This window comes from Sinocyclocheilus grahami, unplaced genomic scaffold, assembly GCF_001515645.1.
Source record: "Sinocyclocheilus grahami isolate Dianchi unplaced genomic scaffold, SAMN03320097.WGS_v1.1 scaffold825.1, whole genome shotgun sequence".
In the NCBI taxonomy this organism is placed as follows: Eukaryota; Metazoa; Chordata; class Actinopteri; order Cypriniformes; family Cyprinidae; genus Sinocyclocheilus; species Sinocyclocheilus grahami.
The window spans coordinates 446,358-472,188 of record NW_015506004.1 but is presented as its reverse complement, the minus strand read 5'-3'; the positions used below and the strand labels follow the sequence as shown (position 1 = coordinate 472,188).

Sequence of the window (25,831 nt, the reverse complement as noted above, 5' to 3'; positions counted from 1 at the left end):
AAAATTAACGCATGCTGAGATTGATTAAAAGGTAAAAGTATATAAATATACGCCAAAATGAAGCAGTCAAGCCTTTTTACTAAATAAATCTACACAAGTTGTGCTTAATGTCATCTGATGTGTATTGAGATATTTAATATGACAATACATTTAGCCTAATTTGGTTATGACAGTTAGATGTCTTTTTTCTTTTTTAACAGTCATAATATATTGTAACTGTCGTGTCTTGCTCACTTTTCCATGAATAACTGCGCATAAATCATAACTGGGACTAATGAAATCCAATAATAACAGCAATTGCATTTAACAGTAAAGGCTCATTTTAATTTGTGCTTTTCATTTATTAATTATTATAAGCGTGTTTATGATGTGATTTAGCCTATGCACATTTGTTCAAAAGTCTGGCAGAGTGATGCTATGCTAAAGTTTTGTATTGTTTTCAGAAAGGATGCACGTTCTCGTCTTTTTTTCTGTTAATTATTACGTTGCGCTGGGTGCCTATTTTTCTTCAAAGCACCAACTTAGAATGCCTAATTTTGGTTTGATTGCTTGTGTTACATGAGAAAATAAATAATCATGCTTACCTGATGTAATAGATTTAATGCGAATGCGAGTGCGGTTTGGGTCGCGAATCGCGGTCTTTGTCAAACGGGTCTGGTCTGGTACAGAATTAAATTAGTGCTGCTGTCAGATAATGGGTCAGGTGTTCTGTTAAGTATTGCTGGTGTACATTTACCAAACAGGACCCGTCCACGACTCTGCTTTAAACTGCTTTGCGTCTCTCCGTCAGATAACCTCACGTGCGCGATGAGCCATTTAAGGGGATTTCCCTAAACCGCCACACAGCCCACACATATATTTTTCCGCCAAGGGCTGAGAACGTAATGATTACTAAAACGATTATTTATTTTTATTATTATAATTTCATTTCAGTTAGTTTTTCAATAACTGTTGTTAGTTTCATTTCGTTTTAGTTTTTGAATTATTTTGTCATTTTTATTTTATTTCAGTTTACGAAATTGTTTTTTCATCAATCGTTTTCGTCTTACTTTTAGTTTTCGTTTACGAAAATAACCTTGGTACGCAGTAGGGGTTGCACCGACTAATCGACTTCAATGCTCTGCCATGACGCTTTAAGCTTGACGTCGACTAGTCGCTGGTCCTATAGAGGACGCAACAGGATAAGAAATCTTTGACACATTCCACATTTACGCTCCGTTTCCAAACAGTTCAAATGACAAATAAATGCATTTTCTGAAAGCGCTCCACAAGACATGTGTGATTATATTACTGGATGCTCGAAATTGAACGGGAGAATGCATGTTTTAAACAGCTTATTGCACAGGTAAGTTAATCACCGTTCTAATCTAATGCGCTGCTGTAACGCACACACATAGGCTACAGACAGTAGCGAGTACATCACGCGCACAGAATCATTCAGCACGGAATGTTCTGTGATTTCTCAATAAAATGGCTTAGAAACTGAAAAGTCCAAGCATTTATTTCTTAATAACTAAATTCCACAGCTTCACTACTAGTAGAGAGATGCTGCCAGGTAGAATTAATTCACACACGCAATCGCTCTCACTAATGCATTCATATTAATGTAATCTTTACTGTGCTACTTTATGATCTGATTTAGAATGAGCAGAAATATGTGAGAAATATAACAACCCAAATAGAAAAGAACTGATAAAAAAGCTGTTATAGGAGCAATAGCCGTGTGGGCAGCGCTATGTCATATGCCATAGCTGTGCACAAGGTTTTTGTCACAGCTCCAGACTTATTTGTTCATTAATGACGTCATCAGCGACTAGTCGAATTCGACTCGACTTTCATCACATAAAAGTCGACTTTAAAAAATCAGAAGTCGTTCAACCCCTAGTACGCAGCATAAAATAGGTGCTTCCAGAAGTCATAGATCCTCTTCTGACTATTATTCATTCGTAATTGTCATTAGGATATGTCCCCAAAATCTTCAAACTGGCTGTTATTAAGCTTCTCATCAAAAAACCCCAACTTGACTCCAAAGAACTAGTTAATTACAGACCGATCTCAAATCTCCCTTTTCTGTCCAAGATACTAGAAAAGGCAATATCCTCACAATTATATTCCTTCTTAGAGAAAAATGGTATCTGTGAGGATTTCCAGTCAGGGTTTAGACCATACCATAGCACTTAGACTGCTCTCATTAGAGTTACAAATTACCTGCTCTTATCATCTGATCGTGGTTGAATCTCTCTATTAGTGCTATTGGATCTTAGCGCTGCGTTAGACACTATTGACCACGACATTCTTTTGAATGGACTAGAAAACTTTGTTGGCATTAATGGAAGTGCATTAGCATGGTTCAAATTGTACTTATCTGACCACCATCAATTCGTAATAGTGAATGAAGAGGTATCATATCAATCACAAGTGCAGTATGGAGTACCTCAAGGCTCAGTACTAGGGCCTTTACTTTTCATGCTTTACATATTACGCTTGGGAGATATCATCAGGAAAAATGGTGTTAGCTTTCACTGTTATGCTGATTACACTCTGCTCTATATTTCTTCGCGGCCCGGCGAAACATACCAATTTGAAAAACTAACGGAATGCAAAGTCGATATAAAAAACTGGATGTTTTTTTTAAACAAGCTTGTGTAAGGTTTATACAAGCTTGTATTACTCATAGTGATTTACTATAGGTTAGATTTGGTCAATACCTTCCTATGTATATACGTACAGTATATATATATTTCCAGTACTCAATTATGTTCATAAAAACTACTCTAAGTACCCAAGAGGCTTCCCTTTCGTGGAACTTCGAACTGCGTCCTCTAGGGGTCGCTATGGGGAACGCCTCGTCGTGACCCGTGTCTGAAGCCTACATTGAAAAAACACCAACTTTTTTGGCCGGCGACAGCCATGACGTCACTACCGTCGCAACTAGTACAAAATAGGCGCCGATACCGTTCCCCATAGCGACCCCTAGAGGACGCAGTTCGAAGTTCCACGAAAGGGAACGTCTCGGGTTACTTATGTAACCATGGTTCCCTGAGGGGAACGAGACACTGCGTCCTCTAGCTTTTGTGCCATGCTGCGGACACAAGCTTCAGTCGAAGAAGTGATGATGTGCGCTACCGGCGCCTATTTTGTACTAGTTGCGACGGTAGTGACGTCATGGCTGTCGCCGGCCAAACAAGTTGGTGTTTTTTCAATGTAGGCTTCAGACACGGGTCACGACGAGGCGTTCCCCATAGCGACCCCTAGAGGACGCAGTGTCTCGTTCCCCTCAGGGCACCATGGTTACATAAGTAACCCGAGACGTTTTTCTTCATGTTCCTAAAGGTTGTAGTATGTACCCAGTGTCTTACTACAGGTGCAATTTTGACAATACTTCTCTTCATATATGTACAGTACACAATTATTTTCATAAAAAGTTACTGTTACTGAAAAAGTTACTAAGCTGGACAATGACATCATTGAATTCAATGATGAACTGCATTTAACTGAAAATTGAGTGTTTGCTATTGTCCTTTTGATTTGACACACTATTTTCCTATTTGATACTGTAAATCTGCTTTGACACAATCTGTATTGTTAAAAGTGCTATATAAATAAAGGTGACTGACTGACTTGACTGTAAGTCCCCAAAAGTTTTTTTTTCATGTTCCAACCATTGTAGCACATTACTAGATACAAGACTGACTTACAAGAGGTGAGATAGTATACAGTATATGCAGTAAATTAGGTATTACCAAAATGTAACCTATAGTAAGTCAGTCTAGTTACTAGGAACATACTACAACCTGTAACGAATCAGCTCATGAGGAAATATGAATAATTAATCATAACTAGTTATAATTAATTATGAATATTTAGATCCGCTGTAGATATTTAGCTGACCTCTCAGGGTCAACTGTCTTGTCAATTCTAAGAACGTTAATTTCCTGGTTAAGGGAAATAACTTCCTTACTGTACAATTCTACAAAAGCTTGTAGCATAAATCTGCATGATTAAGTGACTCCAGTTATAAGCAAACAATGAACCACGTCAAGTGTGATACAAGTAAGGTTTTATTAACTACATAAACACTTAAACTAGTCTAACATACTACATAAACACAAACTCACACACATACAGTTGGTATAGGAAAGGGTTAAAGCTTAACTCAGTACAGAGAAGAGACATAAGGAATTAAATTTATGGAACCATTTGCATATTCAGCAGATCTGCCCGAGGGAAACATCAAATTCTTAGTTCAAACACACCTTTGTAAAAAGGTGTAAGTGATATCTCATGTATCAATTAATAAGGCTAAGTTTGATACTTGCATGTCTCATCTGTCTGAAAGAGAGGTTGTATCACATGAAGTGATACCTCATGTATCAATTAATAAGGCTGAACAAAATATATATTGTGTGTTTGAGTGGTCCAGACGCTACAAACCTTTGGAACATGAAAACAAAACTATAGGTGAATTACAGTAATTTTTCTAAGAATAATTATGTACTGTATGTGCAGTAAGGAAGATATTGGCAAAATGTAAACTGTAGTAAATCAGTCTGGTCACTAGGAATATACTATAACATTTGGAACATGAAAAACCCAATTTTTTTTCTTAAAAATATTTGTGTACTGTACACACTTAGGGGAAGTATTGTCTAAGGTGAGATATTGGCAATATATATTTAGTCAGTTTGCCCTCTAGGCATTTACTATAGCCCTGTAAAAATGTAAACCCTCTAAACGTCTCTAAGATATTTCCTATCAGATGTCAAATAGACGTTTAGAAGATGTCTTTAAGATGTTTATGATTTAGAATGTATGTAAAACTGACATCTTAGAGACGTCTATCAGATGTTTGTACACAGCAGATGCTTTCCAGATGAAGCAATCTTTAACAGACGTCCTGCAGATGTACGTGTGCTATCTGGGAGGCGAATATGCAGTGAATATCAAACCTAAAACTAACTTTACCGCACTCAAAAAAAAATCTATTGAAATTTTTATCAACGAATAAAAACGAGTCGAAAATGTTAGGGAGGGACACTTGGGAAGAGATCCAGTTAGAACGAATCTGTTGCTTGGCTGGGAGGGATGATGCGCACATTTGAACTGCAACGTAGCTACACTTGCTGCACGTGTTACAAAACGATAAAAAATGTCAACGTCTGGGAGTAAGAGAAGAGTGGATATATGGATAAATAAATTTGAAAAAGCGTGGCGACGCGAAAGAGAACTCAACTCGGACTAGTTTTCTGAACGCGCACACCCGAAGCATGCACACAAGTACTGAATTCAGTTCTCTTTCGCGTCTTACCATGCAGGAACGGAGAAATACACACAAAATTATGTCATATTGTCAGTTCTGAAGAGTATTCACATAAACACTCAGTTACGTCTTTAGTGAACATAAACAGTAGGGAGAATATCAGATGTGTATCAGTATAATACATCTGTGCGTTCGGTTTTAAAGAGACAGTGGTCTCATTTAGTTGCTGTTGTCTGTGTCATTAATATTAATCAAACAACAAAAGAAAGAGAGTAAATCACTCACTGCTAATACTGATTCAACTAAATTTAATTCATATAAATATGTCTGCTTGAAAGAATGAAGAATGATGTAAGCGTTGTTATAAAGAATGCATATTACATAACTATTGGTATTTAATTGAAAAGAGAACCATGTTCTTGTTTTTTTACGAGAAGTGGTTATATTTAATCTTAATATAAAGGCATGTTGTGTGTCACAGCACTTAAATCTGTAGCAGTGTCCGAAATCGCTCATGCATTCACTAATCCCTATATAGTGTATGGCAGTTGAGTGCACTATATGAGAAAGGAGTGAATGAAATGAAGTGAACGAATTCGGACACTGACGTATACACTGCACGTCAGAGATCAGGAGCTGTCACAGAAACATCTTCATCACATACATTTATATTGCCTGAACAGTACCTTATTTTAGAAAATAATATTAATAACAATAACACTCACAATGACTTTATATTGTAATTATATACACCAGCTTTGTGGTTTCATCGATGGTATTATTAGACCTAATTTGTTTTGTAATGCTTAATATGTTCATAATAATTAAATACTAATAAAATACTGGCAACAAAAATAAACAGTACAAATACACATATAACACATACATTTTATGTGTTTATTATTTTAGTGTCTTGAAACTCTCCCGAGCAGCATTTTGCGCTCCGATAAGATGACAGTGCTCAATTCAAGTTTATTTGTATAGCGCTTTTCATGATACAAATCATTGGAAAGCAACTTCAGAGCAAATTAAGTTTCTACAATATTTAGTGGTAGCTAATCAGTGGTGACTGTCAGTTAATGTACATATGATGAAATGCACAAATGCACATATTAATAACAATAACACTCACAATGACTTTATATTGTAATTATATACACCAGCTTTGTGGTTTCATCGATGGTATTATTAGACCTAATTTGTTTTGTAATGCTTAATATGTTCATAATAATTAAATACTAATAAAATACTGGCAACAAAAATAAACAGTACAAATACACATATAACACATACATTTTATGTGTTTATTATTTTAGTGTCTTGAAACTCTCCCGAGCAGCATTTTGCGCTCCGATAAGATGACAGTGCTCGTAGAGCGCCCCAGGCGACCGATGGTTTTACATTAGGATGAATACGCCACATACAGGTGATTAACAAACATTATTTTATATCATCCACCAAATTATCATCACATCTCTATTATCTCTTGTAGGTTAATAACAACGCCACCTCAGTAAATTAGTAAAACATTCAACTGAGTTAATGCCTAAATAACATATTTTAATATTAATAATACATGAAATAAACATTAAAGCAGAAATAAAGATGTAAACTACATCTCATTCAAACTCGCGTTTCAGCTCGTCAGTCCTCTCCACATTGGATTATGGGAACTGGCCCAAGTCTCAGTCAAGTTAATTACCCATAACTGGCCCTGAATTGGGCCATATCAAAATGTAACATTGGAACCAAAACACAACCTTAAGTAAACCATATCAACACCAATCTTTAACCAGAAAGCCCAAAACTGAGCCACACCTGAGCCTGATCCAGGTGAAATAAACCTGGCAGCCAAAATATGGGCCATAAATGGGCCATGACAGATCCATATCTCAGCCACCTGTATGGCCATAGCTGGCCCTATTCTGGTCCTATAGGCTGGACCAGATGGGTTCCACATGTCAGCCTCAACAAAACCATAACCAAGCCACTTAATACACACCCCTCCCAGATGAATAGTCACAACAACGACAGTAGTATGAACAAAAATTTAATCATGTTTAATCACTAAAACAAGTTCAATGAATCTCACACCTAACATGCTTATTTGTGTTGCTTGGGCAGTGTGTTCACCCTGTTGGAGTATGGCAGTGTGAATTGGCTTTTTTGGTGGTTTGGAAAACAAAACATAACAGCAAAAAAAATAAAAAATAAAATAAATATATATATATATATATATATATAAATTTTATGTTTGCGCAATTAAGACAAAATTCTTAAATAAGGTACTTTCTCTATTTTTGCAATATTCAAGTGTTCATGTCCCTGAATAATATCTGCATGCACCTAAGTCTAAAGAGTACACATAATATCTAATAAACAGCAATCCTTGTGAGTGAGAAGTCTGTAGTGGAGGCTGGATCTGGAACTGACTTCTATCCAGGTTATCTGTCTTCACAAACTGCCCTGAAATACAATTCAAACAAACAATGCAGTGTGAGGCTCTTACATTCATAATCAGGGCAAGATTTACCTCTTATTGTGACATAGGCAAAACAAATTTTTGGGCCCCCCTATTAATATATAATTTTACCACCCTAGCAAACAAAAATATTTTGTAATCAGTGGAAACCGTTACAGTGTTTTCTATCGCAATAAGTGCTCATGTTCAGTTCAGTCAATAAAAATCAAATGTCTTCATTTGTTTGAGAATGGAGAACCATTCCATTAATAGGCTCCGGCGTCGTGGCCATATTACCACTTCAGAAATGCATTATTTCTCTAATAATTTTAACGGCCTGGAGTCACAACCACCTCAAGATATTGTTCAGATTATTTATTTCAAGACATCTGTCATGTTTCCGTCCTGAAATCTTGTGTGTTGAAGTAATTTCTTACGTACCTCATCCCAAACCTTCCGTTGCAAATTCCAAAACGTCATTTTAGATCTAATAACAGAGGTTTGAGCCTTTGATATGTAGGCTAATGCAGTTATTAGAGAGAGAGAGAATTAAGCGTGTGTGAACCTGCTTCTGTGCGTCTCTCAGTAGTGTTCAGCAGCAGCATATACTAAAAGCGAATCTTTAAGTTGAACTGCTTCAAGAACCTCACTACTAAGAAATGTCATGTGGCTTTTCAGCTGCGAAACTATTTTATTGATAAATTCACAGGGCAGCGCTGACAAATTTCTGTTTGCATCTCCACGAGTGAGCACGAGTGCGTGTCTGTACTGTGTGTGCGTCTGTGAGAGAGAACGGGAGAAAGACAGCGTGATTTCCGTACATAAAAAGTGGAAAACAGGGAAATGGTTTGTCATTTTTACCCTATTGGTTGTTATATTTGTCTTCATGGGGTTTTGGTTCTTTACTGTTGTAAATTGCCCATAGCTTAAAAAAATAAGATCTCTCTTCATTGTGTTTGCGCCCCCCCTGGACAAGCGAGCATAGGCACATGCCTAGAATGCCTATGCATAAATCCAGCCCTGTTCACAATGCTCATTTTGGCCTCGGTGATGAAGTGTGCAGAAAATTCTGCCGGACTGAAATTTAGTCTTTGGTGAACAGTCTTCAAGAGTGCAAATAAAATTGTAAGTTTTAAGTACCTTTCAGGCTTGCGTGAGGTTTCCACAAGCAACAAAGTCTACTTGAACAAACACTTCACTAAAGTTTAGAGAATAATATACATACAGACTGTTACAGTTTGAAGTGAGGTACGTACACAGTACTCTGGCTCTGTCTTACAGTTATTAATTTTAATTTCAAAGATCTTTTTTTATTATCATCTGTCTTTTTTCGAATGATGATGGACCCCTCTGTAGGTTGTTGTGTATGAAGTGTCCTCAGTGCAGAGTTAAACAAGATGGCCTTGTAGGACATACAGGAAATATTTGATATTTATTTGATATATTTTTTTGAATATTTGATAAACTTTTGAATGTTTGAGGTTTTACTTACTAGTCAGATGGTTCATAGTGCCTTGGAGATGTTCTTCGACAGGAGATCCGCTCCAGCTCTGCAGCACGGCCATCAGCATGGAAGAATATAGGAACAATATGTCACATAGCCAACAATATGTAGTATACAATCTCAGGTTTATTAGAAATAAACAAACTACAGCAGAGAAGAGAAATAATAATATACAAAACAAACAAAACAAAAAAACATACAAATCTTTTAGGTTTTACAGATGCATGATGATATAGTTGAAATACATTGTGAAAAATGCATAATGTTATTTAATAAGATTTCTCAGATCACCTGTGATTCCTGTATCTCTGTCAGCAGCTCCCATTACACATTTTCTTGTAACTTCCCCTGTTTTAGGGTTTTTCTGACACTCCTGAAATTACAGTACAATTCATCAATATTTGTTTGCAATAAAAGTTCAAAACGTGTTTGAAATAGTTTCAGCCATTAGTTCATGTAAGTGACGTCACCGATTGACCCCACAGTGCAGACTTTTAGGTTAAATTAATTAGCTTATTACTTCCGTTTATCTATTGACAAAGTACCAGCAAAACATTTACAAACTATCAAAATCGCTCATCTACACATAAAATGTGATTAAAAGCTCAAACTTTCATTAAAAAGATCTCAAATCTATAGTTAGCTTACCTCTAATAGCCAGCCTCTATAGCTAGTTAACGGTTGTGATGCTAACGGTCTTTTTGAAGACACTAAACCATTCCTGTAAAGTAAAGATTCAACAGAAACGTGTCCGTTACATTTAAGAAAGTGTCAGGAATGGTTGTATGTCTTATTTGTGTAATTTTAGGGACTAAACTTACCTGAAAGCAGTGAAAACAGCAGAGAGATGGACTCTAGCTACTTGTCAGCTGAGTGAGTTTACGGCCCGTTTCCATGGTAACTCCCTCCGCTCCAGTTTAAATGTGATTTGAATGCTCAACGCGTGCACCCATTAAAACACATCAAAGTTATGCATTTACATAAATAGTACATAAAATGTCCTTAAACTTCATCATGTATTGTTTAAGTGGATAGTAGGCCTACATCAAACTGTAAACTGAATGAAAATATGAAAGCACTGAATGCTGTGAACATTGTTTGAAGTCAGTTTATATATATTTATATATATATACACTGTATATATATAAAACAACAGACAGGATATACTATTCTATAATGTAAGATACTATATCATATGAGGCATGAATATAATTTCACATATGTAAACACATAATTAAACACACAACATGAGCTTTATGTTATGCATTTTAAAAATATTTTTCAATATATTTAACAGTGTTTCACATATATGTGAATATATTACCTTTCTGTATGGGAAAACATTGGGATTTTACTCAAAAATATTTTAAATGGATTTTAAATGTGGGTCAAGATCGGCCATACTTATGTGGCCCACATATCTATATTTGACATCTGGGCCATGTCTTGTGTGCCGTTTTAAACCCGGTACCATCTCTGTCAAACCCGGGCCATGTTTGGCCCACATGCTGTATGCCAGTGCCAGATGCATGCCAAATCTGGGCCAAATTTGTTTGCTGACTGGGGAGGTGATTCATGAATGCTATATGGGGGTTATTTCATGTATGTTACATTTGCAGCAGCAATATTTCTTACATGCTCACAGCAGCATGTTGTGGATGTATTGGCAGTAGCAAGTTTCGATACTTGCTCTGCAACAGCAGCAGCAACGTAGCAGATCTATTCCACCAAGACCAAATACACTAATACATTACCATGCCAATCCCTCCGAGAGTTGTCATGACAGAAATCTTTTAAAAGGAAGACGTCGTCCAGATTTTCCTTCAACTGCTCACATTTGTTTAGAATATTCTGCTTTGAGATGTAGTTCAGGTGAGCACAGATTCAGTCAGATGCTTTGACCCTGATACTCGTCACGCTGTGATTAAGATTGCATATGCCTGAACTGCATTATTAATGGAACCAATAAAATGTAGATGGAGATTACAAGATATAGAAGCTTGTCTACTCATCTTCATCCCAACGGCTGAGGATTAATGGGATGCTTTTACTCAGAAGGTCTTAACACTCAACCGATGGCCGCTGAATGACTCTGACAGGGTTAAATCAAGTTGGATGTGGAAGATTTATGCACTTGTGCACAAACACACAACATATCATTCATTTTGTTGCACATACAAATTCAGATACGGACAGCAACTCTGATTCTTCTCAATAAATGAAAAGAAAGGATGTCATGACTTACTTAATGTCACTTTCTCCAATTCGGCTTTCGTCCAGATCCTCAATGAACTTCTCTCCCTTCATCCAGTAGATGAGAGGACTCGCGTCCCCGCTGTAGCCGAAGAACGCTCGGCAGGTCAGGTTCACTGGGCTGCCTGCAAAAACACACATTACATCAGAAGTCCATTTATGTCATCCGTGAAAACAGCTTTCTCAAACTGAGCCTGGCCTGTTGACTGCTGTTTGATTTGCTCTCTCTAGAGGAACAGAAGCTGCTACAAAGAGCATGAGGGAGTTTAGACCGTAATCAGACATCACTATCACCCTAAGAGTGCCTCAACATTTTTCCAAATCACAAACACTCCAGGCCTGTGACAGTTTGTAAATTCATACCGTCCTTCTGTAGATACTACACGCTTTAACATAAACACAGAGAATCTAGACTGAAGTCTAAGATTCAGTTTTTATCTCAAACTAGTGCTAATGAGAATCTCCACTTCTGCCTGTGTGTAAAAATGAATAGTCTGTGAGAGAATTAATGAGCGAAATCGTTAGATGCTGGATCAGGCTGAAATCTTGACGGGATGGCACATGCTGGAGTTTCTTCTCTGGGCCACTGGAGGTCACTGTGTTTCCATCTCTCACACAGAACAGATCAAAATGGCACAGACAGACCTTCAGCAGACATGTATTAGGGCAAATTCTTCAGCCTTTTGTAGCATGGCACACAGTCCAAACCATCTGATGCACAGTGATTCAGCAGGAACAGCACTCTGAGGCTGCTGATGGTCGGCCTGTAGCCAACTGGGTTTCCAATCTTCAAAACAACGTACACTGAAATTAAAGCTTGATTCATGATTCACTCTCTATATATTTATTTTAGATTTAGCTTGACACTGTATAATGAATGACTTTGTGTTTTATGGTTGTCAGTAGGGATTTAAGTAGAAATTAAAATGTCAACCCATGATTTTGTTTAGTAAACAACTTATAATTGAAAAGTGAATACTTCCAGAAAAATCTGCATACAATTTTATTTCTGAAAAGCTCCTTGAACAAAATGCAAGTATTTTAAATTAAACTGAGACTGTCAGGTATTTTTTTCTCCTGTCCTGATCACGGTTAGCTAAACATGCCTAAAACAAACCATCCTCACTGCGTGCAGAATCATTCAGTTATTCATAAATGTAACAAATGTCTGTTATAGTGCATGCGGGTGTGTTTTAGTATGCATTGCGAAATTGGAGTAAGAACGTCTTAGTTAATCGGGTCTCTATGTTGTGTTAATTGTGTTTGTCTGTGCTGGCCTCTATTCATTCACATCCAGCAGAGAGGATCATCCAGACGACAGAAAGCTGTTCTGCTCATTAAAACGCTGTTGGGAGTGATTGTGCCATCATAATGCCATAACTGACCTCTTGCGGCCAAACTAATTTAGAGAGAAAGGCAGAATGAATGAATGAACGAATGCATGAATGAACGATGTTCATCTGAGCGAGTATGTTAATAAGGACTAACCACCCAGCTAACAGGGAACGTTCCTACAACTTTCAATCAGTTAGTTAGTTTAGTTTATTGTCCTTTCGGAAATTATTTTTGTATCTGTAGCAACCCTTCAGTCATCATCAACAACAATTGACAAATACAAGGCAAGGCAAGGCAAGTTTATTTATATAGCACAACAAACAAACATCAACAGATTACAACACATTACAAATACAACCAGAATAAAACAACAACAGTATCACTGCCATAGATGTAAAATGAAAACTGTGATATCACAAGAATTTATTTAACAGAGCTATACTGGAGGATATAAAAGATCTTTGTGAACGGGCAGTCCGTAATAACGGTACACTATACCTTCGACCAGATGGTAACATTTTTACCATAAAGTGGATGTGATACCTAACCCATGGCTTTTCCTCACAGCAATCTTACTAGCCATATTAACAATCTTATTTAGTTTGTTCTTATTGACCACAGACAGTGAGAAATACCAAGCAATGAAGCTGAAAGTCAAAATAAATAAAATACTCTCCATAAATGAGTGATAGAAAAGAACCAGTATACTGTATATGTATCCACACACACAATCGTTGCAGCCCTTTCCTGTAAATAGCTCCTGTACTTGCATCCCATTTCAATTTTACATCAATGACTGTCCCTGGACATTTATATTCATTTACTACTTCAATGCACTCACCGTTGATAGTTATTTGTTGGTGTGTATCTCAAAAATAATCTCTTTAGTTTCCCTGGTGTTTAACTGAAGGAAACTGGATTGACATCAATCAACAAACTCATCCACACATCTACGATACTCCACTTCATCTTCAGTAATCAAACCAACAATTGCCATATCGTCTGCATACTTGAAAACTTCAGATGAGGAACCTCTACATTTATTTGTATAGAGGGCAAATAACACTGGGGAGACAGTACTTCCCTTTGGGGCCCCGGTGTTGGTAACAATAGGGGGAGACAAAGCAGAGTTTACCCTAACACACTGTAATCTATCAGTCAAAAAAGACTCAACCCATCCAATGGGTCTACTATTTATTGGCATGCGTTCCCAAAATATTCTTCTTTCAGTCAAGTCTCTCTCTCTTTCTCTCTCGGTCTCCCTCAATAGGAACTTTTGCCATTACTGCTATAGACACTGAATTGCCTTGAAAATAATTGTACCACACTGTTATTACACATACCACTGCATAGTTTTTCAATTATAAAACAATAGACAGAATCTTAGACATCGTATAGGTGATTTATTTGAGCACTAGAAAATTACAATAAGATTAATTTTTGAGTAATAAAAAGAAGTAAGAAAAAAATTATTAACTATTTATGCCAAGTGCATACTGTGATTGCTAGACATTCAGCATTCACACTGATAACTGCTCATGCAGTCAGTAATCACATGCTGATGGCCGGCCATATAGTCAATAATCACACATGGCCGTTCATATAGACCGCATTCACACTGATAGCTATCATACTGACAGTAATCACACGCTGATGTGCGCTCATACAGATGGTAATCATGCAGATACAGCCACATTCCCCACAAAACACATATATGAAAAATGTTGAAGAAGAAAAAAAAAATTTGTCATTTTAAACCCCCCCCCCCCCCCACCCCGTTTGAGGAAAAATATTTACCAAATCATTGAAGGGTTCTACAAATTACTTTAGTCATTACACATACCACTGCATAGTTTTTCAATTATAAAACAATAGACAGAATCTTAGACATCGTATAGGTGATTTATTTGAGCACTAGAAAATTACAATAAGATTAATTTTTGAGTAATAAAAAGAAATAAGAAAAAAATAATTAACTATTTATGCCAAGTGCATACTGTGATTGCTAGACATTCAGCATTCACACTGATAACTGCTCATGCAGTCAGTAATCACATGCTGATGGCCGGCCATATAGTCAATAATCACACTCTTATGGCCATTCATATAGACCGCATTCACACTGATAGCTATCATACTGACAGTAATCACACGCTGATGTGCGCTCATACAGATGGTAATCATGCAGATACAGCCACATTCCCCACAAAACACATATATGAAAAATGTTGAAGAAGAAAAAAAAATCATTTGTGCAGAAAGTCGATCGCTAAGTTACGTCCCCAACAGATGACAGGTGCGTCACAGCATGTCATGAGCCGTCACGAGAGAGGACCAGAATTCAAAAAACAATATTCCGCATATCTTTGACTTTGTTTTTAGTGGATGGTCTCATTCTGTTTGTGACACTGTATGCTGCAAAACCATGTTGCTTTTTACTACCAAGACTCAGTTTTTTGAGAGTAAGTTATACCATAACAGATACAAACAATAACTCTCCCCGAAGAAATGAGACGTTAACAAAGGAATAACCATCCATATTACAACGTTATTGTTTCGTTGGACTAAAAGTGCTCTATGGGATGTTGTTCAGTGGACCCATACCTTTCTAACTAAACTAGGATTTACAGCTGTGGATGCATTTATGACTCATTATTACGATGAATCTGGTACGTACTGCGTTTCCTTATAAGCTTTCCATTGAAAAACAGCGATCTATCATCGATGCTTGAGGCTTAGACCTTTAGAATGATATATATTTGTCAAGATTAATTATGTCCCTTTTCATTTAATCTATTCATAAATAGAATAGATTATTTATGAATAATTGACATGTGCAAACAAAGAGTGTTCAGTGCGCCGGCGTCCAGGTGCGGGTTAACAGGTTCTAACAAAACGCTGCCACATACCTGGAAACAAACTCATTTTTAATGTTAAAGCAATGTTAAAGCATTTCAGAACCAAAGACTTGTCTTGCCACTGATCTAGAGCTTCTCTATTCTCATCAGGAATGAAGGTATAGATTTGGAGTGTGGAAACGGTTACGGCCAGCAGTTATTGGCAGCGTTTTCCTGGAGCAGCTATCAGAAATCCCTATTAATATCTATGACCATATAAACACATCACACTCGTGTCCAGAGGAAGGCTAAGCGTCATCCACCTCTGATCAACACCATACACTGGAGGAAGTCCAGCCTCAAATGAATCTGCACATCACAATCGTCACATTTGGCGATGGTCCCGCTCTATTGGGTTCACCGACATTGCTCACAATACATGATTGGCTTTTGCTTTGCTGTTGCATGCAGGTATGGTTGTGTCAGGTTGCACATGTGTTCCTGTGACCTTTCTATAACGATTTAATTCCACTAACAACCATCCCTGGTTTAGTGGCCATTCACTTTATTGCTCTACTCTCTGTCCCAGGCAGGAGTTTAAGAATTCAGATTGTACTTCCTAAAAAAATAGCTTGTCTTAAAACTGTGGCACTTAGGCTTCTCTCAATCCATTTAATTAAAACGATACTATAAATTACAAGCAATTCTATCAGGGGGAAGGTAAACTGAGAGGAGGCTAAATTATGACCTTGTGGTGCAGGAGCATTTCCAGCAGCACTGCATAAATCCAGGACAGGAAGTGCTGACATGTCAATCACCAGGCTTTTTCCTCCCCGAGTCCCACGCGCAGACGGAGTATCATGGAGGTTTCACGGCCGAGAGGATTCGGAGATCAGGTAATGACTTGCACACTGCAAAAACTCGTCCCGCAGAGGCCAATCGTTTGACTCCGACAGGTAAAGCTGAGGTCACATCGGTCCTTCAAACTGCTGAACCTCAAGAAGCCTTTCATCACACATTTCTCTGCACTTTTTCTTCTTCTCTCTGTTTCTTTTCCCTCTCTGCATGTCCCGCTCACACTCAGCAGCATTGTCTTTGAGTCCCTGGAGCAGCAGATACAAGCGTGATTGACAGGGGAAACTTCTCTCTAGATCGGACTAATCACTTCTGATGACACAGAGAGCAGGAGGAGATGTGTGTGCTTTAGTGTAGTGTGTGTAGATGTACAGCTGGCTGACCTCAGTACAAACACACAAGCAGCACTGCCATGTTTGCACTCAATGGAGCTGCTCTGCTAACAATGATGTTAAACACTGATCCCGACTCCCAATACTCACACATCCACACTTTCCTTTGCGACGCTTATAAGGGCACAGAGAGAACAGAATACACACACATGATGACATGACAATGACCCTCAGGAATAATGTGTGTTTGAGTCACGCACACTGGTATTCCAATCATTATGGGTTCACTCCATAGACATAATGGTTTATTACTGTACAAAGTGTATTTTCTGTCCCCTTACCCTAATTGTACCCCTCACACTAAACTACAGGCATTTGTAGATTTTCAGAAATCTTAATTCTATATGATTTATAAGCTGATTTCCTCATGGTGACCAAAAAGTGTCCCCACAAGGTCAAAATTTATTACAAGATAATACAAAGTTCTGTCATGATGGCACAGGCTGATTGGTTCTAACTCAATCTGATATAATCACATCATTATTCACATGGCACTGCTGATTGGTTCTTTTCACATCAGCAGCCAATGAGCTGCTGCTCAACATTCAGATATTTGGCTAGTGCTTGCTATAGCAGTTGCAGCGCGCTTCAGAAACCCGCCACCTTCCCCTGCTCCACCTGTATAGATCTGCTATGGGATGATTTCATGTATGTTACGTATAGGGGTTAGTTCATATATGTTATATGTGCAGCAGCAGTATTTCATACATGCTCACATCAGCATGTCTGTGGATGTATTGGCAGTAGCAAGTATCAGTACTTGCTCTGCAGCTGCATAGCAGATCTATTCCACCTAGATCAATTACATTACATTGCTATCACCATGCAAAATATCTGAGAGTTGTCATGACGGAACTATATTTGTGAGGACATTTGGTCCCCATAACGTAGGGAATACAGTACACACACACACACCTACACACACACACACACACACACACAGCAGCTCTATTCACTGCTGCAAAAGTCTGGAAGAGACACTCAAATTCAGACTCTAAACATGCAAAGCTTTAGAAAAACAGATCAGCTGTAGAAAAGTCATCTCTGGTTGGTGACGGCTGAAATCTCTCACTCTATAAGAACATTTGATCCTTCAGCTGTGTGAGAGAGAGAATATACAGCAGTGCGCAAAAGTCAAAAGTGTAATAGCACATTAGACACTCCACACAAACATTTGTTTTAAAACGGTTATTTCTATCTTTGGCTTTAGTGTGCTTTAGTGAGTTCCAAACATTCCTTTTGCAAATCTACACACATTATATATGCCAAACTGTCCAGGGCTGAGCAGAAAACACAGCAGTCCTGAACACCTGAACAGATCTGAATGCTGGAGAACACTGAACCTTCACACAAAGGTTTCCTAGGCAACCCTTCTCAGGTTGAGTCGAGAGGAAGAACAATAGAAGCGGCTCGGCTTCTTACACATAAAAGGAATAATTATTACCCGCCATCCCCCAAGAACAGAAACAGAAGCCTAGAACAAGGAGGGCCCGGAATAAACGCTCCTGCCACAACTACTTATTAGGATTCCAAACATGACTGACAAATGAAAACTCCTCCCAAACTTTGTCATAAATCATGCTAATCAACAATCAGGCACTTTCTGCTGCAATCACAGGCATGTGTAGGTGCAAGTGCGTTCCCTGTGTTAATGATGAGGGTCTCGCCGCTGTCATCTTCTACTGCTAATTGCTCTATCCTCTGGCTGAGAGACTGTAAAGGAGAAGTGCACACAGATGGATATTAATATCTGTCTCGCTGCAGCATCACACCGCTGTCCTCAGCACAGCATGGATTTCTTCTGCAGAGATAGAAGCCTGTTTAAAGCAGTGTTGGGTAAAGTTACGTTTAAAAGTAATGCACTGCAATATTGTGTTACTCTTGCCAAAAAAAGTAACTAATCATGTTACTTAGTTACTTTTTATGGAAAGTAATGCATTACGTTACTTTTGAGTTACTGTTTCTCATCTGGGCTGGGCTTGCTTAACTGTTTTTGTTTTTAATAAAAAATATATATTTTTGGCAAATGTAAAAGCCCTTTCAAACAAAAAGTGAAATGAATAATCCTCAACCATTCTGGATTGCGTTAAGAGAATAGGACGTAGGAGAAGAAAGTACTTTATTAGTTACTTGAAAAAAAACTTTTACTTGTAATGCGTCACCCCCAACACTGGTTTAAAGCACTCAAACCATTCTTAAACATCAGGTTAGTTCAACGCTGTATTACAACTCAAAACTCAAAGACAGTCTTAAAAGGATTTCAATTAAAAGAGGGATGATGTGTCATTGTGTTTTTGATGGCTCATTTTTGAGTCTTGATGTCTCTCCTACAGAACTCCACATGTGTGTGTTGAGGTCAGGAAATGGCAGAACACCTGTGTCCCTGGATAACGACGCTTGTTGCTGCAAAATGTGTCACAACAGTAATTTGGTTGAGCAAATCCATGACAGCTGTGTGCAGCAGAGATCAGACAAAACAAACGAATCTGCTCGTCGGCACCTCAGGAGAGTCTGTATTAATGGATCTCTAGTAGCGAGGCGGCTGTTGCAACCACACTCGACAAAATCTCACCAAGTGATCACCAAAGTGAAGACGTTTCTGTCTGACCATTTCGAAATGAAGACTGCATTTTATGCTATACAGAACATCTAAAATCTACTGTACTGGACTGTAATTTTCACTGCTTTTACTAATGTCTTTCTTCTACTAATATACATGCTAAAAGAGCTTAAAGCCCATTCATACATTCAACTCCTCAGTGTTTGGTAATACTGGACCTGTGGAGATTTTGTGCATCTCCCCTGATTCAACTCGCTAGTTAAAGGATTCATGAACTGCTTGTGTCAGATAACCTTAACACTAAATCTGAACATACAGCATTGCGATGTGGACCAGGATTAACAACCACTGTATTAGTGTGTTGTGTAGATCTAGTGATCTACTGAAAGCTTGTTAGATCTTATCAAGGTCAAACTCAGATTTATTATTAGGAAAACTGGCCTGTGCATGCTGTAAACAACTAGTCTTCACTTTCAGCATTCCCTATATACTCACACACACAAATACACCTCGGCCAAGCACAAATATAAATGCAAAAAAAAAAAGTCCTTAAGGCTAATTCCTTCAAAATTGAGACAGTTTTTACACAAGCATTGTTTTCAATTGCTCTTTCAACAGACACATGAACTCAGATTTTACCCAAGACACCTAGACTGGTGAGCGTTTCGTGTCAGGGAGCTTTGAATGGTAGAATGAATGAACAAGTACCTAAACTGGGCCAAGGTTAATGTTAGTAACATCACAGCTCAGACAGAGAGAAAAAGATCTAATCACAAACAACTGCTAAGATCCGAGAGCGGTTCAATTCTGTTCCCTACAAAGTCATCAGTGGGCCACTGTGGCTTCTTACTAACTGCACATTTTGAGAACAAATGAAGATTATAATTTGAAGCAGGTGGTCAACTTTGATCAACCAGCATCTTTTAATAGTGACCTCGAGGATCAGACCACGAGTTCACCGACACACTCAGTCGAGCTGTGATGTTAAACTAACTCGCCGTCTACAGTCACAGGTCAGCATTTTAGGGAAGCAATGGGCCATTATGGTTCTGCCTGTAACAAGCAGTAACTCGCTGACAGTTCAAGGAGCCTGAAGAAGCGCTGCTGTGTAATACATGGGCCGACAGGGAAAGGCTTCTATTCAAGACTAAATCACCTTAGCGTAACAGAAACTCACAAATAACCTTTACGTTTCTGAAAATTGCTGCCTCTTGCTGATGAGTTTAAATATGTTCATCAGCATTCTCCGATGTCTGGTTAAAGAAAAAAAGAGTACATGAAATCAGCGCTACGCCTCTGAGCCGGACAGAATGAAGGTTCCGCAGAAGGTTCTTCAGCTATTATTTGAATAATTACAGCGCATTTTAAACAAACAATCTCCATTTGCTCTTCATTTGTCAATGCATGATAGAGCAATCTATCCAGTAAGTCAAGGAAAAATTAAAAAATAATAATAACAATTATATAAAGTGCAAATCTCTTTTGTGCGCGTAAACTATTAGACAAACAAATGTTCCCTCTCATCTGTCTCCATCGGCCCATTAGAACGCAATTTCCCTGCGTAATATTCTGTTAGACGGTTTCCTCTCTCTAATCCTTCATGCTTGTTTTTCTTTAACGGAGGTATCAGAACTTTAAATGAGTTCCTAACACCCCCTGTCTTCTCTCAAGCTTGACATCTCCTCAGCACTTCCCCAATAAACGCCCTCTCCATCTTATCTCCAACAGACCATGCCTGCGCCATCACAGGCAGGAGGGACGCCGCTCTACAGCCCTAATCACAGTGCTAATGCTGATTACAGCCGCAGCTGCCGTCGAGAGTCTTATCGCTAACCGGCCGGAGGACGGGCTGTTCTCCCCACCAGCGGGCTCTCGGCCCTGTTTCTTTGCTCTCCACTCCTCTCCACTGCACTCATTTAGGATGTGTTTCAGGTCTACATGACCTACACATGATCATCGGGGGTCAAGAAGAGCCTCATTTGATCTGGACTGTAATAACATGAGGAAAGTGTCTAATGAAAAACATGGGGAGAAACAAACACTTCAAACAAAGAGAGAAACAACAGCTGTAAAAATGAAATCCACTTCATCAAAGAGTCAATTATTTGAAGTTAAGAGATAAGAATTATACATAACTGAAATTTAAAATGTATTGGATAAACAGAAGCAGATGAATAATAAATCATTTCAAAACCCTATTTCCAAACACTCTGTAATACAAGGACAACTGAGCGATTTTAGAAGACCAAATAAATGAAACAGGATTAGACCTTAAAGCTTTGAAACCTGAAAAAAGGCTGTGGTCCCGAAAGCATTTTAAATGAAACAAAATCTAATTTCATACTAAAACTATTCAACTTAATCCTTGATGTCTGACACTTCCCTGAAATCTGGAGCCAAAGACTCATTAATTTGATACAACATTATTGTTAGTTTACACTCAGATTCATTTTGCAACTATAAAGTCATCTTATGGATTTACAATTTACAACACAAGGCTTACTGTTCATGCACAACATACTCCAAAAATAAACTCTCATTAAACACCTCATTGTTCCTGGTTAAGCAGCAAAACAGACAAATTGAACCATCACAAGTAAGAACATTTTAAAATGTGAAACTTTAAAGAGAAAATGTGCATCTTGTTTTGTTGATTTCCAAAAAGCATTTGATTCAATCTGTCACGGTGGATTATTAGCACAAGCGGAAATCATTATGATTTAGTCAAATAGTACAAAATGTTTCATCTTCATTGGCAACACACAAACTGGAATCTTCTTTCTGGGATGTGAAGTAAGACTACTAGAGTGATTCTACTAAAGTTCCACTTTATTTAATCTCAATGAAGCAAACAGAAATATGTCTGTGTCTGGTCTAATTCTACTGGGCAACTGTCTTCTTCAAGGAGGACAAAAAATTCTGTGTCTCTTAGAAAACCTTAATTTCTGAAAAATGAATGTTTAGGGTAGGTGCTTTCCTGGTCAAGTGCTGCTATAACCCTTCCAGATTCAGGGGTCCAGTAATCAGTTCACAATTGGAAACAAATCTTCTGAACAATCCCCAATATACACATTCAGACCCAATAATCCAAACCTGCCTGGCTGTCAATGAACTCCAGAGAGCTTTCAAACTACATACTCCAAAAATAAACTCTCATTAAACACCTCATTGTTCCTGGTTAAGCAGCAAAACAGACAAATTGAACCATCACAAGTAAGAACATTTTAAAATGTGAAACTTTAAAGAGAAAATGTGCATCTTGTTTTGTTGATTTCCAAAAAGCATTTGATTCAATCTGTCACGGTGGATTATTAGCACAAGCGGAAATCATTATGATTTAGTCAAATAGTACAAAATGTTTCATCTTCATTGGCAACACACAAACTGGAATCTTCTTTCTGGGATGTGAAGTAAGACTACTAGAGTGATTCTACTAAAGTTCCACTTTATTTAATCTCAATGAAGCAAACAGAAATATGTATGTGTCTGGTCTAATTCTACTGGGCAACTGTCTTCTTCAAGGAGGACAAGAAATTCTGTGTCTCTTAGAAAACCTTAATTTCTGAAAAATTAATGTTTAGGGTAGGTGCTTTCCTGGTCAAGTGCTGCTATAACCCTTCCAGATTCAGGGGTCCAGTAATCAGTTCACAATTGGAAACAAATCTTCTGAACAATCCCCAATATACACATTCAGACCCAATAATCCAAACCTGCCTGGCTGTCAATGAACTCCAGAGAGCTTTCAAACAAAACTTCAGGAGTTTTGGTTTGAGTACACAGTAATAAACACACAATTGTTGCTTGTATTTTTCTTAAAATTCTAGCAAATTCATCCATTCTTAGAGAAAAGAAATGGAAAATTGGGACTTTTTGACTGAATCATCAAGTTCTCCTGTTTAGGCAAGGCAAGTTTATTTATATAGCACATTTCATACACAATGGTAATTCAAAGTGCTTTACATGAAAGAAAGTAAAATAATCATAAAAAAATAATCACAACAATAAAACAAGGAATTTAAAAACTTTGAAAATGATTTAAATAATTTAAAACAGTTCAAATAAAAAAATTATTATACATAAAATACAGTGCAATCAGTTCAGATTGCATAAAATACAGTGCAATACATAAAATACAGTGCAATCAGTTCAGACAGTATTAATTCAATAATGCACAGCTAAACAGATTAGTTATGAGTCTAGATTTAAATGTGACTAATGTTTTAGCACATATGATCTCTTCTGGAAGCTGTTAGGTTTATATTCAGTGAACATATCTGCAGTGTATTTAGGGCCTAGGCCATTGAGTGATTTATAAATGAGTAAAATTATGTTAAAATCATTCCTAAATGTAACTGGAAGCCAGTGTAAGGACCTGAGGACTGGTGTGAAACGCTCAGATTTTCTAGTTCTAGTCAGAATTCTGGCAGCAGCGTTCTGGATGAGCTGCAGCTGTCTAATGGTCTTCTTGGGAAGGCCAGTGAGGAGACCATTACAATAGTCCACCCTGCTCGTGATAAAGGCATGAACACGTTTCTCCAAATCTTGACTGGAAACAAAACATCTAATTCTTTCAATGTTTTTGAGATGATAGTATGCTGACAAGACTACTGAAACTAAGGTCTGTCTCCAGAATCACACCAAGTTTCTTGACTTGATTTTTAGTTGTTAGACCCCCAGAGTCAAGGTATGCATTCACCTTGAGAAATTCATCTTTGTTTCCAAATGCAATGACTTCAGTTTTCTCCTTGTTTAACTGAAGAAAATGTTGGCACATCCAACTGTTAATTTCATCAATGCATTAGCAGAGGGAGTCAATGGAGCTGTAGTCATTTGGTGATAAGGCAAGGCAAGGATGTCCACTTAGACTTGTGCTCTCCTATACTCACATAATAACCTCTCCCTTCTAAGTATGGCGTGAACCATTTGATTACCATCCCAGAAAGCCCGACCCAGTTTTCCAGTCTCTCTAGTAGTACAGTATGTTATGATCGACAGTGTCAAACGCAGCACTAAGATCTAGTAGTACCAGCACTGATATTTTTGCAGAATCAGAATTTAAGCGAATATCATTTATTATCTTAACGAGCACTGTCTCTGTGCTGTGATGCGGTCGAAAACCAGATTGAAAATTGTCCAGGTATCCATTTGAGTTTAAGTATTTGTTCAGCTGATTAAAAACTACCTTTTCAATAATCTTGCCTATAAAAGGAAGATTTGATATTGGTCTATAATTGCTTAATATGGTGTTATCAAGATTGCTCTTTTGTTTGAGAAGGGGCTTAACAACTGCAGTTTTCAGGGAGTTTGGAAAGTCCCAGAAAGAAGTGAGGTGTTCACCACTTCTAAGAGATCTGTTTCTAAACATTCAAGCATTCTTTTGAAAAAATATGTGGGAAGTGTCTAGCTGTGGCTAGTTCCACATTGAAATCATGAAGGCTGTCTTTATAGATGCTATAGTGAATTTCAAGGTTCGTCTTCCGCCCCATCCGCTCAGCTTTTCTGCATTGTCTTTTCATACTCTGTACTGCTGTTGATTTTCTCCAAGCTGATTTTTGTCTGCCAGTCTTCTTGCTGACTTTCACAGGAGCAATGTCATCAATAACATTCTTAACGTTTGAGTTAAATTAATCAAGGAGAAGATCAACAGAGTCTGAAATGTTTGGTGTTAAAGATATAGCCTTCATAAATAGCACACTAGTGTTCTCGTTAATGCATCTCTTTCTGACAGAGACAGATCTAGATTCAGTGGTAGCAGAGATCAATATATCAAAGAAAATACTGAAGTGATCAGATAGTGCTACGTCCTTAATAACAATGGATGAGATATTTAGACCTCTACTGATGAGTAAATCTAGAGTGTGTCCTCTACTGGGTGTGGGTCCATGCACATGCTTAATCAGGTCAAAAGTTTTTAAAACAGTTATAATTTCTTTTGTAGTTTTGATTTCTGCATTATCTGTGTGTATATTAAAATCCCCTGCAATATCAAAACAGTCAAACTCTGAGGAAATCATTGATAAGATTTCTGTGAACTCTTCAACAAAGGCTGATAACATTTCTGTGAACTCTTCAACAAAGGCTGGAGAGTATTTTGGAGGCCTGTAAATAACGATAAACAGAATGTGTGATTTTCAGCATTATTCCTAGATATTCAAAAGACAGGAACTGACCAAATGACACTTGCTTGCATTGATAGACATCTTTAAATATAGCAGCTACACCTCCACCTCTCCTAACAGTCCTGCAAACACTCATGAAAGTAAAGTTAAGAGGGGCTGTTTCATTGAGGGCTGTTGCACTGCAGCTGTCTTCTAGCCATGTTTCGTTTAGAAACATAAAATCCAGGTTGTTTGTGGTTATTAAGTCATTGATTA

The 25,831-nt window shown here is 37.8% G+C and overlaps 1 protein-coding gene and 1 long non-coding RNA gene across 2 annotated transcripts in view; both read right to left on the bottom strand.

Moving 5' to 3' along the window:
- The window catches only part of LOC107562491 (interleukin-1 receptor accessory protein-like 1-B), a 72,616-nt gene that overhangs the window by 14,934 nt on the left and 31,851 nt on the right, over positions 1-25,831 (bottom strand). The window contains exon 3 of the mRNA XM_016247124.1: positions 11,471-11,599. Coding sequence (XP_016102610.1) covers positions 11,471-11,599 — 129 coding nt within the window. The remainder of the gene's footprint in view (positions 1-11,470; positions 11,600-25,831) is intronic.
- Positions 9,082-10,099, bottom strand: LOC107562497 (uncharacterized). Its single transcript, XR_001605992.1, has 4 exons — positions 10,047-10,099; positions 9,874-9,946; positions 9,517-9,598; positions 9,082-9,271 (listed from the first exon to the last, which is right to left on the bottom strand). It is a non-coding gene; the product is annotated as an uncharacterized lncRNA (long non-coding RNA).